The following is a 16820-nucleotide window of genomic DNA, read 5'->3' on the forward strand; positions in this document are numbered from 1 at the left end:
ATTCAACTCTATATCAATGTATCTATGGACCTATTATTAGGTTATATTGTAGTTCTCAGACAGTTGCAAGAACTCAGTTTATACTCAAAGACCAGAAGACTGACCCATTCTTCTCCAATACTTTCAGTTATCATCTTAGTGACCCAACCTAAAGACATGACTTTAGTGGAGTGAGATCATGCGTGCAGTTTCATGACAGAGGCCCTACTGTGCTCTGCTCTGCTGGGTTCAAACCCAGTGAGCTGTGAAATGTACACATGCTCAACTGAGACCAATGTACAGTGCTAAAGATATACAGATACACAGTGCTACAGATACACAGATATACAATGCTACAGATATGCAGATATACAATGTTACAGATATGCAGTGTAACAGATTTACAGATATACAATGCTATAGACATGCAGATATATAATGCTACAGATATGCAGTGTAACAGATTTACATATATACAATGCTACAGACATGCAGATATACTGTGCTACAGATATGCAGTGTAACAGATTTACAGATAGACAATGCTACAGATATGCAGTGTAACAGATTTACAGATAGACAGTGCTACAGATATGCAGTATAACAGATTTACAGATATACAATGCTACAGATAAGCAGTGTAACAGATTTACAGATATAAAATGCTACAGATATGCAGTGTAACAGATTTACAGATATACAATGCTACAGATATTCAGTTGGCTTCATAAGATAGAGCTCCGTTCCCATCCTGATCAACTTGTGGTCCTAGACCTCCTACACCGTCTTGAAACTGGACGACAATAAGGTCTCTAATGCTCTCTGATGGCGCACACAGAGCTCATGGTTCCTGCCTGACCATCCTGTGGTGTTATGCTGATCCTGTACTTCCCATCCTTGAAGCTGACCACTCCCCAAACTGACCACTCCCCAAACTGACCACTCCCCAAACTGACCACTCCCCAAACTGACCACTCCCCAAACTGACCACTCCCCAAACTGACCACTCCCCAAACTGACCACTCCCCAAACTGACAAACATCACTGCAGAGCACTGCAGATACTCTGCTAATTCAGAACTCTTTACATCTGTGTTTCACTTGTTGGGACTTTTATCTCTATTCTTCCAGCATAATTGTATTCATGGACTCTTACCAAGACAATACTTTGTCGATAGCTCAGGTATTCCACCTAAATTTGGATATCAGCCATCAAACAATTCTAATTCATACAGCAGAGAATACAGCAAGACGGTCAGTTACCTAAGTGGAAGGGGTGGACATCTTCCAGGTGTGTGGCAGGTCCTCAGACTGAAGGCTGGGCCACATGGTGAGTCTGGGCTTTATGTCAGATGGGGGATGATTTGGGTACAACCACATCTCAACTTGTTTGGGACTTCCCCCTTCTGTCATAGTCAGGAACACACCCAGGGTGGTGGGCTTGGTGGAGAGGGGGGGGGGGGGGTCCCAGTACTTGAAGAACTACTGACTTGGTCTACTGACTAAAACCATCTGCTTTCTCTGCACCTGGACCAGCTCTGATATTTCTAGTAGTTGCGACACCTACAGAAACCTACTAAGACCCAGAATAGGACCTATAGAAACACAGATGTCTAGTCAAATCTAAAGAGGAGGAAGTTGTGTAGTCCCTCAAACCTTGACTGCCTGTCAACCTGTTGAACAGCCATTTTTGTGTTTCCATCTGTATGATGTAAAGATTTTAGAATAAAATCTAAATAGTTTTAAACAATATAAATGTTTGTGTGATCAACTTTAAAATGTGATGATGATATCAACTCACATTTTCAAAACCTTTTTGGGGGTTGTAGAACATTTTTGATCACTATCAAATACTGACTCCCCACATCCGCAGGGGATGGTCTACAACAGGCTTTACGATCATTTCACAGTCATCTCTAAATAGGTTTTCACTTGCTTATGGGATGGTTGCTTGGCAGCAAACAAAAATTATGAAGCAACATTAGAGGTTTGACACAGACAAAATATAATTTTGTCTCATATGAGGTAGACGTGGATTGATGACATTAATGATTACATCAATAAAACCCATACCTCTCTCTCACATACACACATGCACACACATATACACACACATATACACTTACAAATGCACACTCTCTCACAATATCTGAAGTGGCTCAAAACATGCTTCTCTCTAGTCTGCTTGGTTGGCCTACCCATAGAGGTCACATGTCAGTACACTAACCAGCTAGAACTGTCCTGTCTGACTCCTGCATGACTGCAGCCAAACAGCAGATGGCGCTGTTGAAACAGGCCTGTGCCTGCTTCCAATCCGCTGTTGATGATTTTACTTCAGTTTTTCTCTGCTGCTGTTCATGATATGATAAGAGTTCTGCTTTGCTGTCAATGCTAATGTTTTTTGGGTCATTCATTTTTGAGCATATAGTATTTATATGATAAATCCAACCATCACAACTATCTATATTTTGTCATGAACTCAAGATCTCTATAAAGATGTGTGGTTCTGCTTCACAACGAAACCCCTTAGAAACCCAACTTGAGACTACATTTCTGAGACAACACCATCAGTGACAGAGAGCTACATACTGCAATATCCATCATTCCTCCGGACAGAAAGAGCTACGGTGGTGGAGGCAGCAACAGAACCTTCCCATGCACAGTAACACACTTACTCAGCAGTCAGCATGTGGTCTTTTTAAGACCGGCCTATGAAATGTTGCGTGATTGGATATGTATAATATGATGATTACCCAACCCATGGAAATTCCCTGTGTTTGATTCTGTTCAATTTCTTCAAACCACTTCACCAAATCCCCTGGAATCTTTTAAGAAAAGATTCCACAAGCCTGACACAAGTTCTTAGTTCCTCATGAATCATGTCAGTTGATTCTCTCTAATACCTGCAGGACAATAGTGTAGACTTAAGGGTATTTCAATGGAAGTGTAGGTGTTGATATCATGTCTGTGCGTCAGGCGCCAAACACTTTCACACATGCAGTCAAGTGTGACGTGAGTCATGACTGCTTAATAGAGAAGAAAGGAGTCTTGTCACGACCAGTAGGGATTCATATAACTAATACATCCTGCATGGTCCTAACTTGTGCAATACTGCTACGATTCTGAACCCAAATCAGCCTGCCCATGAAACTACAAGCGTCAGATACTGGAAGCTGTGTGTGTATGTGTCATAGATATAAACACACCTTGGATCAAAGCTCAGCTAAACATGACCACGTTATCTCACTCCACATGAAGTCAAATAAATGACACTCCCACACACACACACAAAACATGAATGGCAGAAACTCACAGAATACCAACATTTAGTCATTTAGCAGACCTAACCTGCATAGTCCAATGATGCCAATGATAATGAATGTATTCAAGGCCTTCACCCCCACACACCTCTCAGTGTTGTATGCCAACCTGTCTACTGTCCTCTCTGTTTCTAGAACTGGTTTCATTGATCTGTAAAGAAAAGCGAAAGAATGTGAGGAGAGAGAGAGGCCAGAGACAGGAGATAAACAGTTAAATATGTAGGCTCTGAGAATGCAGGTCGAGAAGTTTTGGCAAGTTTTTGCAGGGGATTTCTTCATGGGGATGAACGCGAGGAGACGGAGAAAGAGAGCGAGAGAAAACAAATCGATTGCAACATGTCTTAGAAGAAAAACTTCCAAGAAGAATATGTTATATATGCTCCTCACTTTTGTGCAAACTGATCACATGAAATTAAGTAATCTAAGCATTATCTTTATGTAACTAATCATTTATTGAATCTATTAATTGATTAATCCAATGCTAAATGTATAAAGTCTGAAAGAGGCTTTGCAGGCTGAAACATGTATGTTAATCTTAGTAATTAACACACTGACTGTGTGAGCACTTGCATTATTGGGACATGAGCTGAATCAGTCATCTTTATTCATGACACCGTGTTCTTGCACTTCAGGCCCCGGTTGCGTAACTCCTGTCTTGATCTCCTGCTTTCCAGTCTAAACAATGGCTGCAGCTGGATTTTCCCAAGCTGCATGTCTTATTCCCTCCCCTGTACATGCCTGACTGTACATATCTGTTACAGATGGATTTGGGAGACTTTTACATGGTGACTGCATAATGAGAAACTGTAATTTGTTACACAAACATGGTAGTAAAATTACACAAACATTCTTATATTCTTATCTAACTTCAGTTAAAGATGTCCTGTCAGATTAGGACGAACTGTGAACCTCCAGCATCTGTTTCTCATCACATCTGTGTGTTGTTTTCTGCTTGAGTCTGTGGGTTTGATGGGTGCTGGGAAAATATTTTTTGTTTCTCAGAACATCATCTCTAGCTTTGTAAAACGTTCCGGACAGGAAATTTGTGAATTACTTTTAATGATCTATGGAAATTTACAGTAAGTGTAAAATATCTTAATGCACAGATTTTCACTTCTAGTCATTCCTGCTATTCTTTAGTCTGGAAGCCACAACCTTGTGAACAGGTTGTGGCTTGTCTGCGGCCTCATGAGTGATGCTCAGATAATCTACAGCATCTATTTGTCTGACTGTTTTATGTATGTTTCGGATGCCATGTGATGCACACAAACCTTTGTACATTTGATCACAGATGCGTATCTGCGGTTAATCTTTCCAAAAGACTAAAAGGGAGGTGGTGAATCTCACTGATCCCCCGACTTAACTTGAATCTGAGAAATGATTGCTTTCATCAGTAGCCAGTTCTACATTTAGTCATTTAGCAGACGCTCTTATCCAGAGCAAAGGTCAGGTTCTGTTGAAGACAGTAGAATTAGACTCCATCTCCCTCTCATAAGATGTTAGATAGTCTAAAAGCTAAACTCAGTTGATAATGCAGATATTGACCAGACTCGAAACTCTACGCGTTCAAAATATTCCAATGTTTAGAAACCAGTCAGTGCAAATGAGGTTCACTTACACCAATGGGCGGCTTATTGCTCCTTGTTCTTTTTGTTGGGAGAAATTGGGGATTTGGCCATGAGCAGACTATAAACACACTGTGGGGTTTGATCTCTTTACCAGAAACCCTTTGACTTAACTTTACTGGAAACACTAACAAAGACTGTGTGTGCACGTGTGTGTGCATGTGTGTGTGCATGTGCATCCTTGTGTGTTTTGATCGATGGGAAATTCTCAGATTCTCTCGTCCCCTTCAGAAAATGACTTTATTGACTGTGTGCCTAGTAAAGACTGTGTAAACCCTGGTGATGTCACGCTGGAATAGCCTCACAGTCAAACAGCATTCAATCTCTCGGCATAGGGGCTTGTACCTTGGACCTGAGGCATGAGGTGAGCACACATATGGTGTTAGATAGAAATTAGGTTTGGGGGGAGAAGATCTCACCTCAACTCCTCCCCTTTTAAAGAATGTTTCCCCTGTACATTCTTCTCAGATTCATATATCTTCGTTCCCTCATGTTTTTGCACAGCCCTTTCTTTCTTTATTGCCCTGCTCTCCAGCTCTATCCTACCCAGGCACTCAGGGGAAGGATCTGCTTGTGCTTCTGCTCAGCCGTGGCCTTAGGGACTTTTTGCCACACCCAGAATATTTTGTCAGTTTTTTAATCAACATATGAGCGGAGCTAGTTCAGCTCAGTTAAGCTAGCCTACACGTCCTGACACATTACTTTCCATTTGAGACTACCAAGTTCACTTCATCAATAGCTGTATTACTCTGTCCCCCATTGTGCTCTTGGAAGCGAGTCTGGCAGTTCCAGGAAACACAAACAGGAAGATGCCTTTAAAAGGGCATCTGGAACTTTCACCATTGTCAAACGAACTTAGCTAAACAGCTCATCTCAAATCAGATATACAATGCAAAATGAATTAAAGCATTCATTTTTAGCTGGCCAACAATTCGCTACTCTATTTGTGCTTCAAGTTGAATTCCCTGTCTCTCTATGGAGCTTGTTGTTTGGCCTCTCTAGTCATGGTGAGTCACTAATCATGGACTTTCCCTCTTGAGACATACTGCTACTCAAAGCAAATGTGAGTATATTCACATTCTTTCTCACATCACTTCCTCTGATTGATCAACGATAAGCCTTCTGTCTCCTTCCCTCTCTCACCGGTATCCAAGTCCACCTCTTTCCCTCTCTCACCTGTATCCAAGCCCACCTCCCTCCCCCTCTCACCTGTATCCAAGCCCACCTCCCTCCCTCTCCCACCTGTATCCAAGCCCACCTCCCTCCCTCTCCCACCTGTCTTTACAGCAGTCTTCTTTTCCCTGCATCCCTTAGATTGTTATTATTTTTTATTATTTTCACTAAACAGCTACAAGTCATTCCAAATGCTTAATCAAGACACCAAACTATACTCACAAATTAATACAAATGAAAGTAATATATTTAGAGGTCATTATTTAATGCATTTTGGAGAATGTAAGGAAAACCTAAGATAAACGAAAGTGACATGGGGAAATTTAAGCCAATGTCAAGTTTGAAAACATACTTTCCCTGATGTCTTATTTCCCTACATGACTTGTCTACATCTATGCTGCTTCTAAAAATTCTGGATATGAAACTCATAGAACTGGAACAGAAAGTAGCCCACTGTCTCTTTTATCGGGCAAGGGAGAATCAATGTCATGGAACGGAAAGCAATGTGCAAATGTTATTAGGATTACTCTGTTGTGATACTGTTATTGACCTGTTTATTATTTGCCGAGTTGTTGACCAGGATGTTTAGATAACTTTATAGACAACGTTTAAATGTTTGGGGTCAATCCTTTTTCAAAACAAGAAACACATCCCTAAGAAAGGATTTGGGAAAGTAAGCTGTGTACAGTGGAAAGGTTCTCTATGACACATTACTCTATCCGGGGTGTCACAAATGACAAACATTAGTGATTAAACTTTTTTCCCCACATTGCAGCATGTTTGCAGCACAATAAGAATGACACATTAAGTGTGTTGAGATTCTGAATGAAGTGAGACGAAATGCCTGCACGGGGAGGTAACGAGCAAGTGTAACATTATCCTAACATTACAGGAAGCTGTCTTTATAAGGGCATATGGGGGTTGAACCTTTGGCTGAAGAAAATGCCCATTTGAGAGGCAATAAATACAACTGTACTGTAACACACATGGCATTGCTCAGATAGAGGTGTTCTTCTAAACGTTCTCACACGTGTTCACTAACACAAGACTGGACACCATGCTTCTACAGAGCTTATGGGACTATATCTTGGGGCACTCGGCTCTGCTTAGCTCGCCCTTTTTCCCAGTCCTTTTCACCCCCTGTGTCTACATCTCCTTCAGCCTGCCCTTCATCCTACTGGACCTACTCTCTCCTCACCTGGCCTGGGTCCGGAGCTACAAGATCCAGGGCGAGAGCCAAATCTCTTGGACTACCATGGGCCAATGCCTGGGTCTGTTCTTCTACAACTACCTGGTCTACCTCTTTCCTATTATTTTGGTTCACTGGTACTTGCGGCCCATCAGTCTGCCTACCCAGGCCCCACAGAGCCTTCGCTTGGTCTGGGATGTCCTAGCCTGCCTGCTGCTCTTCGACTTCCAGTACTTCTTCTGGCACCTGCTGCACCACAGAGTGCCCTGGCTCTACCGTACCTTTCACAAGGTGCACCACACACACACCTCCACCTCGGTCCTCACCACCCAGTACTCTGGGGTCTGGGAGACTCTCTCTCTGGGGTTCTTCGCATCCATCAACCCCTACCTGTTGGGCTGCCACCCACTGACAGAGATGCTGTTTTATGTGCTCAACATCTGGCTGTCTGTGGAGGACCACTGCGGCTACGACCTACCCTGGGCCACTCACAGGCTGGTGCCCTTTGGATTCTATGGCGGAGCTCCGCATCACGACCTACACCACCTCAAGTTCAGGTCCAACTTTGCACCGTACTTCACACACTGGGATCGTCTGTTTGGGACCCTGCATGAACACTAACAGAAAAGGAGAGAGATGGAACTAAGCACTAAAGAACAAGTTGGATGAACTGGTAAACGGAGGAGAGGACTATACAGCTTCCTGTATGCCGTCTCTGTTCACAGAGACGGGCTGTTTGGAATTCTTATGCACTGAAGCCAGCTCTTCTGACATGATGCCAGAGCACAAAATATGACCACAAGGATGAAGTACTGAGGTCTGTTGAGACACACTGATGTAGCAGTACTCAATTATGAGTATGACAATGATGAGTATCTTTTACATTAAAAGACATGGGCAGAGCAATCTGTAATATATTGCATGAATTCTGTATGCATTCTATTTAAAACAGCTATCACATCACTATATTTATTTATCTATTTTTAAGTATCATCAGGATTTACTGTGCTGTTCAGTCATTTGTTGTTTTTGTTGATTTGGATATTCTCGATGTAGTTGATTGTTCCAGAATGTCTTTCAGTATTTTATTTCTGACACTGTTGTGGAAGTGTAAAGCAGTTTGAGGGGTGCTGGATTCAAACAGTGTCTGGTGAATACTTTGAATGTCCTGTGGCTTATCAATGTTTGTGAAAAAACACATGAGAAAAGGGAACGTAAGCTGATGAACAATTGGTTATGTGAATAAATAAAATTTGATGTATTCAACATATTTCAATTTTGTCACATTTTATTTTGACATTGTTTATCTCTCAAATTGAGAATCCATCCGAGACTTCTTAATGAAGAACAACCTGTTATTGTCCAGAAGCAATATTCTTTTTACGAACGCAATAATTCAATGCGTTTAACTGGACACTTAGCCTCCATAGAGACACATACTTTCTCATTGTCCATGAATGTAAAATGGAAAGTCCCACTTCAGGTGCTTTCCTCTGAGGATATGAGATAAAAGAACCTGTCCTGAAGAAGTGAAAGGAATGATTTCACAATTTCATACCACATTAGTGGTTCAACCACTTAATCTGGACACAATGGTTACATCAACAGAAATGATTGGATCCGTCTATAGTGTTATATCATGTGGTATACACCAGTGTTATATCATGTGGTATACACCTGTGTTATATCATGTGGTATACACCAGTGTTATATCATGTGGTATACACCTGTGTTATATCATGTGGTATGCACCTGTGTTATATCATGTGGTATACACCTGTGTTATATCATGTGGTATACACCTGTGTTATATCATGTGGTATACACCTGTGTTATATCATGTGGTATACACCAGTGTTATATCATGTGGTATACACCTGTGTTATATCATGTGGTATACACCAGTGTTATATCATGTGGTATACACCTGTGTTATATCATGTGGTATACACCTGTGTTATATCATGTGGTATACACCTTTGTTATATCATGTGGTATACACCTGTGTTATATCATGTGGTATACACCAGTGTTATATCATGTGGTATACACCTGTGTTATATCATGTGGTATGCACCTGTGTTATATCATGTGGTATGCAACTGTGCCCGGCCTACCCTACCTGCCCAGTTTTCTTCTTCTCTTTCCACTCTCACATTACGATTGTTAGGCTATTAATATTGCAAAAGAAAAAATCTAATGCAGCTACTTTGATTTATGCATGTCATGTCGCTCGTGGTGCTGTTATTTCATATACAGGAAAAGCCCGTCTGCTTGCTTTTTGTCAGTGCATTCCGCCACCTAGTGGCTCACACCTACTGACAACAATCCTTTAGGACCATTGCCAAGGGCCCATGATACGTCAGATGTTTATCATAAGTTTCGTTTTCGATTCAAACATCAGTGACGTAGGTTGAAAAGTGAGCTTTTCTCTTTCTTATTACAGTAGCATTACAGATCGAATCTTCGCATTTGACACTGGAGTCGCTAAGGTAAGAATGCCGTTGGTAAAACTGCTCTGAACTATAATTTTATAAACAATAATATAATACTAATAATACAAAAACGCATTGATTTGATGTATGCGTGTGTATGCAAAACCATTTGGTACTTTTATTTACTATATCCAAGTAGATGGTTTACACACATTAAAATAAATACAATTGCAGACTTATAACACAACTTTGACATTGCAACATTACTATTGTCATTCTTTATACATAATATGCATAATAATCACAACAACTCTCATCTGTTTTCCAGATCGTCTCTGTATAATCCAGTATGGAAGCAAAGCTGAAAACTCTCCAGTGTCATTTCACCTGGGGCATAGATAAGGCTGACATTGAAGACCTGAAAGGTCTTTCGGAAAAACTCCTAGATCGCATTAAGTCATGCCATGCCCGCTACCACCCCATTTATTTCAACATCTTAGCATTTGTGAACCACCTAGAGGGAGAAAGTGGTGTTGCACTAGGGTTTCTTAAAAAGGCAGAGAAGGTGCTGAGAGAGAGGAAGGATGATACTGAGCTGCTGGTAACCTATGGTAACTATGCCTGGGTTCACTACCACGCTGGGAACAAGGATGAGGTGAAGGTCTATCTTGAGAAGCTGGAAGAGATTTACAAGGCCCATCCCAAGGTCTCTATGAACCCCTGTGATCTTCCCATCATCCACGGAGAGAAGGGCTGGAGCTTCTTGAGGCTAGGGTTCACCTTCTACCAGAGGGCCAGGGACAGCTTCCAGAAAGCTGTAGAGGGGATTCCAGATAGTGTATCCTTCAATATGGGCTATGCTGTTGTGCTGTACCGGTTGGAGGGCATGGTGAGGCAGACAGGAGCAGGGGGAGGAGAGGAGGCTGGGGGTGCGATCCAACAGCTGAGGAAGGCCCTAGTCCTGGATCCTGACAATGCGGAGGTGATGGTCCTCTTGGCTCTGAAGCTGCAGAACCAAAGCACAGGCAGACAGGAGGCCACCAGGCTGGTGAAGCAGGCCCTTCGTCTGGCTCCAGACGTGCCCCAGGTCACCCGCTACGTGGCCAAGTTTCTCAGGTTGGAGGGCTCCATCAAAGAGTCCCTGGAGTTGCTGGGGAAAGCCTTGGAGCTCAGCCCCAACTCATCCTTCCTGCACCACCAGGTAGGCCTCTGCCACAAGAAGCAGATGATCAAGATGCAGGAGGAAGGGAGGGGGGCGCCAGGGAGAAGGCCTGTGGGAGGGGGGGTCCCTGTGGCCAAGCTGAAGGCTATGGCAGCTGAGTGCATCCGTCACTTCTCCAGAGCCGTGGAGCTAAAGCCCTCCAACAACCACGCCCGGGTGAGTCTGGCTGAGGCCTACGCAGACCACGGACAAATGGAGGAAGCCACCAAAATCTTCATGTCCCTGGAGAAGGACAAGAGCTTGCTGGAGTCCGACCGTCAACACGTCCTCTGTTGCTACGGCCTCTACCTGCTCTACAAGAGGAAGACTGAGGGAGCAGCCGTCACTCAGCTGAAAGCAGCGTATCAGATACCAGCCAAAAGCGCTGACCGTGAGCGAGCAGGGAACAAGCTGAGGATGATAGCAGAAAGGTGGACCAAGCAGAAACCACGAGAGGCCCAGGAGATACAGGCCTTCCTCACTAACCAAGACAAAAGGAATTTGGAGAGAATGCAAGCAGAAAGGAAGGAGAGGGGGAAGCAGGAGAAGGAGAGGAAGAAGAGAGAAATGGCTGAAAACATTGATGACCTGGCTAGTGCCTGTGATACAGGCCTGAAATTTGAATGATAATGTCATAATGTATGTTTTCCCATAAAAACATTTAATGTATAATTGTTCTATTTTTTATAGGCTGTCCTATTACACATCTGGTCATTCAGTTTGTGCAGGCAGTTATTTGTTGAAGATCCTTTAATTAGCAACATAATTATATTTTATCACTTAAAATTGTAATCTACTTTCTTATTGTGGCCTTAGCTGATTGACATCAACATTGTAGCTTCCTTAAGTCTTCTGTTACATATCGTACTCTGTCTCTTGCAAGGGTACTGAATACTTTTTTGGGTGTATGGATTAATATATCATTCTCAATTACATGTACTTTTACAATGAATTAATAGTAGCTTAGAATGCAGTGTGTTCTACTCTTTAATGAAAATACATGTAATAAAACAGTCTCAAATGACATGGGTTTGCCTGTCTTCCTTGAGGGTTTAGGTTGGTGAGCTGTTCTGTGGACTTCTTTGAAGTTCTCTATATTGCTTTGATGGCGATGTACACTACAGCGTTTTAAGATGTTTGCTGCAAACGAAACTTAACAGGAAACGAAACTAAAGGAACCATTGTTTAATTACTCGTCCATCAAGACACCTCATTATAGCTATGATAAACCTGGGATTGCGCAAACGACTAACGATTTCCCACCTCAAAACGGCTGTTTCCAAAAATACCTAATCTGTAATTCCAGATGGGAGTTCTGAGAAATTTTGTTTTTAACGTAGTTTGCAATATATTTGCAAATGGAGTGAGGGTTATATTACAAGTACATTTGGAAAAAGCAATTAAATCACAAGGTAAAAACAATCAATACTACCATGTCGTGTGACACTGTCTTTACCAGAACCCACAAACCTGATATTGAATCGTGCTATTTACACACGCCTACTAAAATGAATAGCTGCGAACGCACCTATTGTCACAGGCAGCCATTAGGTATGTTCGACTTCATGCAGCACCGGCGGCGCCGACAGCCGGCTGCAGCCGGCTGCCTTGAAGTTGAGAATGCCATTGGCTGCTTCAAGTCAGCCGGGCTGCAGGCGGCTGCAGGCGACACCGGCGCTGCATGAAGTCTAATGCACCTATTGTCTTTGGTCCACGCTACGTCCACGCTACGTCACACGAAACTTGAACTCATGTTCATGTGACGCTACGTCACATGAACATGAGTTCAAGTTTCGTTTCGATGAAAACATAAATTAATGAGTTCAAGTTTCGTTTTCGATGAAAACATAAATTAACATCCTGTTGCCTTATCATTACAGATCGACTCAATACACAACTTCTAAAGGTAAGGATGTTCTTTAGTAAAAGTGCTTTAAAATATAATGGCTTTCTGTAAATTCAAATAATCTAATAATACTAATAATACAAAAACTAATTGAATTGATGTATGCAATACTATTTGGCAAAACTAAAATACTTTTTATTTACGATGGCCTTGCAAATGTTTGACATTAATTAAGATAAAGATAAATGCAACCATATAACAGAACTTTAATAACTGTTTTGCAACATTACAATAGTCATACTTCATACATTTAATCTAAACAACCATCACCTGTTTTCCAGAGCATCTCTCTAATCCAATATGGAAGCTAAACTGAAAGCTCTCCAGTGTCATTTTACATGGGGCATTGACAAGGCTGACATTGCAGACCTGAAAAGTCTCTTCAGAGAACTCTTAAACTTTAAAAAATCATGCCATGCCCGCTACCACCCCATATGTTTCAACATCTTAGCATTTGTGAGCCACCTAGAGGGAGACAGTGGTGTTGCACTAGGGTTTCTTAAAAAGGCAGAGAAGGTGCTGAGAGAGAGGAAGGATGATACTGAGCTGCTGGTAACCTATGGTAACTATGCCTGGGTTCACTACCACGCTGGGAACAAGGATGAGGTGACGGTCTATCTTGAGAAGCTTCAAGAGATTTACAAGGCCCATCCCAAGGTCTCTATGAATCCCTGTGATCTTCCCATCATCCATGGAGAGAAGGGCTGGAGCTTCTTGAGGCTAGGGGTCACCTTCTACCAGAGGGCCAGGGACAGCTTCCAGAAAGCCGTAGAGGGGATGCCAGATAACGTATCCTTCAATGTCGGCTATGCTTTCGTGCTGTGCCGGTTGGAGGGCTTGGGGAGGCAGAGAGGAGCAGGGGGAGGAGAGGAGGCTGGGGATGCGATCAAACAGCTGAGGAAGGCCCTAGACCGGGATCCTGACAATGCGGAGGTGATGGCCCTCTTGGCTCTGAAGCTGCAGAACCAAAGCACAGGCAGACAGGAGGCCACCAGGCTGGTGAAGCAGGCCCTTCGTCTGGCTCCAGACGTGCCCCAGGTCACCCGCTACGTGGCCAAGGGTCTCAGGTAGAAATATTGCAGGGGTTATTTTTCTCTGTCTAATAACCATTCTATATATAAGGAGGGACATGAAAATACATGACACAAAACCTACATTTTACAACTATTCATTTTGATCGTATGGGTGGAGAAAGGGGGGGGGGGGAAGTCCAGATGATAAATGATTTTAGATTAGTGTGTACCAATGAAGAGTTAAAAAGTAACAAAACACGTTTTGTTAATTTCTTGATTTATAGGGTCAAAATGAAGGGTAGGATAGTAGTTAATTCAGAAACGCAAGTAGTCTCATTTGGAAAAAATCAGCTGTGTTTTGCGAAGGCAGCAAATGAATGCATGTTGAATATTGAAAATAAAACTTTTCTTTACTCTGTGACCTGCACTGTAAACAGTGGATTAAAAAGTTAGAAATGTGGTACGTTTACATCTTTGTGTATTTGTTTAGCTACAAAGTCTAAGAATACTTAGATTGTCAATGTGATTTGCCGTTGGTCAATCAAAAGCCTTTTTTCATGTTTCCAATTCCAGTAAAGACAATGATCTTAAAACTAAACTACGCCAGCTGGAATGTCACTTCACCTGGGACCTGAAGAAAGATCACATTGATATTAGAAACCTCCAGATCAGACTACAGAACAACATTAAACAAGATCTGGGCAGAGATGCAGGTGTTTCTCGCTCCTACATCTTTCTGGCGTATGTGAAGTATCTCCAGGGTTACCCTGAGGAGGCCATGGAGCACATGCGTGAGGCTGAGAACCTGACCAGAAAGAAACACAGAGACTGTGAGAAGCAGCTTATTGTTGCCTATGGTGACCTGGCCTGGCTTCACTACCACAATGGAGATTACACAAAGAGCCAGGGATACCTGGAGAAACTGGAGCAGATCAAGGAGAAGTTCCCTGTGAGATCGGGATGCTTTCACTCTGAGGTGTATGGGGAGAAAGGCTGGACTTTCCTCAAGTTCTCACGGAAGAACTACCACCAGGCCCTCGAGTACTTCCAGAGGGCCTTGGAACTACAGCCAGAGGAAAGTGAATGGAACATAGGCTATGCTATTGCCCTGAATCGTACAGAGGAGAAGCGATCCAGTCCCCACGACTCCCTGGCTATCAAACAGCTGAGACGAGCTTTAGAGACCAGACCAGAAAATGGGGAGCTGCTGGCCCTGCTGGCCATACAACTGTCCCTCTACAGGGAGTTTAAAGAGGCAGATGAGCTGGTGGAAAAAGCCCTAGACATGTCACCTGACGACCCAAATGTAATGCGCTACGTGAGTAAGTATCTCAGGCAGCGCGGTGATGTCGACCAGTCGATTGACCTGTTAAAACGAGCCCTTGATCAAACAGGCCAATCTGCTTTCATCCACCATCAGATGGCTCTCTGCTACAAGAGCAAGAAGATTAAGATGCTAACACAACAAGGAAGTTATCGTGCAAAAAAGGGTGAGGTCAAACGGCTGAGGTGTCTGGTCATTGAACACCTTAGGAAGGCCACTTCTCTGAAATCTTTCTTCATCTGTGCTATGGCTGAACTGGCTCTGCACTACGGGGAGGATGGTCAACATACCAGGGCAGAGGATTTGTTCAAGACCACCCTGGAAACAAGCATTGAGAAGCAGGAGCCTGCCCAGATTGTCCACACCTTCTACGCTCAGTTCCTGCAGTACCAGGCCAAGTGTGAGCCGCGAGCCATCGAGCACTACACCATGGGCCTACAGTTGGACAAGGACTCCAGGGAGGGGAAGGTATGTGCGGCTAGGCTGAGGAAGATTGCAGAGGCGAGGGTGGCCAGGGACCCTTGTGATGGAGAAGCGTGTGGGCTGTTGGGGCTGGTATACAAGATACAGGAGGAGAACAGCCAGGCCGTGGAGTGGTACAAGAAGGCCCTGGAGCTTGACATGGAGAATGAAGACTACCTCTCTGTTCTCTTTGAGCTACATATTAACTTACAGGAACAAACTGTCTGAATACCATGCTATCCAGACATTGTTCAAAAACCTCTTTGCCAACAAAGATTTTGTTTATGTAACCCATTGGCCAAGTTCAAAACATCAGTACACCTCAGCTATTTACAGACACTATAATGTGGTTTCTATTTGACCCAATATGACTCATTAAAGCCAGATGATCATGTAAAAAAGTTCATGTTTAGCCTGTTCATATATAATGCATTAATTCAAACATGTAATCATCTTAAATCTGTAACACTGTGATTGTATATGATCTATCTGTAATATTCGCACCGTCCTGGTATGTTGTGCTGCTTTAAGGCTACCCTTACCTATAATGCATTTTCATCCTTTAAAGACAACAAAAAATCTTTAATATTTTTCATAACATTTAATATTTATATTGAATGAAACGTAAAATTAGAAACGAACATGACAGTTTACTTTTCTTTGTGCTGTTTTGAGTTAACTCGAACAATCAGTGTATGTGTGTGTGTAGTCTACCTGTCAATGCAGTTATACAGAGGGTATCAGAACCTTGTAATCAACTTACCACCATATGCTTGTCAGTCCTACAACTGCAACCTCACAAATGTCCTCAGCATGTTTCCTGATCATCAATAAAATCACCTGGAGACCAGTCCAGCTGTTTTATCTTGTTCTATCAAAACAAGTATGGTCCTTTGACACATTGTCTTGTTTGGACACATTAAACTTAGTATCTCAGCATAGATAGCTTCAAGAGGAGCTGCATATGTAGCACTAACAGATTTGGTGAGTGTCAGCTAATTAATCATAGACTTGTGTCAAACAGCCATACCAGTGTACACATGACTTTTCCAGGAGCACCTTACACCTCATATAACTTTACTCGTCATAAAAATTCCCACCAGATCTGGTTAAATGTATAGTGACTGGTTATGCTGATTCACCTGCTATTAAGAGGTTACATCAAGAACCTGAAGCGGTTTTACTCTGTAAAAC

The 16820-nt window shown here is 42.6% G+C and overlaps 3 protein-coding genes across 3 annotated transcripts; all 3 read left to right on the top strand.

Annotated features, from left to right (window-relative positions):
• Positions 1–7101: 7101 nt before the first annotated feature.
• Positions 7102–8555, top strand: LOC136950586 (cholesterol 25-hydroxylase-like protein). The gene has a single exon (XM_067245015.1). The coding sequence runs from the start codon at positions 7154–7156 to the stop codon at positions 7904–7906; it is 753 nt and encodes a 250-aa protein (XP_067101116.1). The 5' UTR covers positions 7102–7153; the 3' UTR covers positions 7907–8555.
• A 1130-nt stretch (positions 8556–9685) lies between these two features.
• Positions 9686–11941, top strand: ifit9 (interferon-induced protein with tetratricopeptide repeats 9). The gene is made up of 2 exons (XM_067244667.1): positions 9686–9777; positions 10049–11941. The coding sequence occupies exon 2, from the start codon at positions 10070–10072 to the stop codon at positions 11546–11548; it is 1479 nt and encodes a 492-aa protein (XP_067100768.1). The 5' UTR covers positions 9686–9777; positions 10049–10069; the 3' UTR covers positions 11549–11941.
• An 855-nt stretch (positions 11942–12796) lies between these two features.
• Positions 12797–16227, top strand: LOC136950412 (interferon-induced protein with tetratricopeptide repeats 5-like). Its single transcript, XM_067244742.1, has 3 exons — positions 12797–12827; positions 13109–13894; positions 14414–16227. Exons 2-3 carry the CDS (start codon positions 13128–13130, stop codon positions 15852–15854), a joined length of 2208 nt encoding a protein of 735 aa, XP_067100843.1. The 5' UTR covers positions 12797–12827; positions 13109–13127; the 3' UTR covers positions 15855–16227.
• Positions 16228–16820: the final 593 nt, after the last annotated feature.

The sequence above is a fragment of the Osmerus mordax genome, chromosome 10 (genome assembly GCF_038355195.1).
Source record: "Osmerus mordax isolate fOsmMor3 chromosome 10, fOsmMor3.pri, whole genome shotgun sequence".
Taxonomy (NCBI): Eukaryota; Metazoa; Chordata; class Actinopteri; order Osmeriformes; family Osmeridae; genus Osmerus; species Osmerus mordax.

What these genes read in the sequence shown, in the direction of transcription:
- LOC136950586 (XM_067245015.1), top strand. Translation starts at nt 7,154, where the DNA reads ATGCTTCTACAGAGCTTATGGGACTATATCTTGGGGCACTCGGCTCTG.
- ifit9 (XM_067244667.1), top strand. Translation starts at nt 10,070, where the DNA reads ATGGAAGCAAAGCTGAAAACTCTCCAGTGTCATTTCACCTGGGGCATA.
- LOC136950412 (XM_067244742.1), top strand. Translation starts at nt 13,128, where the DNA reads ATGGAAGCTAAACTGAAAGCTCTCCAGTGTCATTTTACATGGGGCATT. An exon ending in TACGTGGCCAAGGGTCTCAG is followed by an intron (nt 13,895 to 14,413) that starts GTAGAAATATTG and finishes TTCCAATTCCAG; the next exon opens with TAAAGACAATGATCTTAAAA.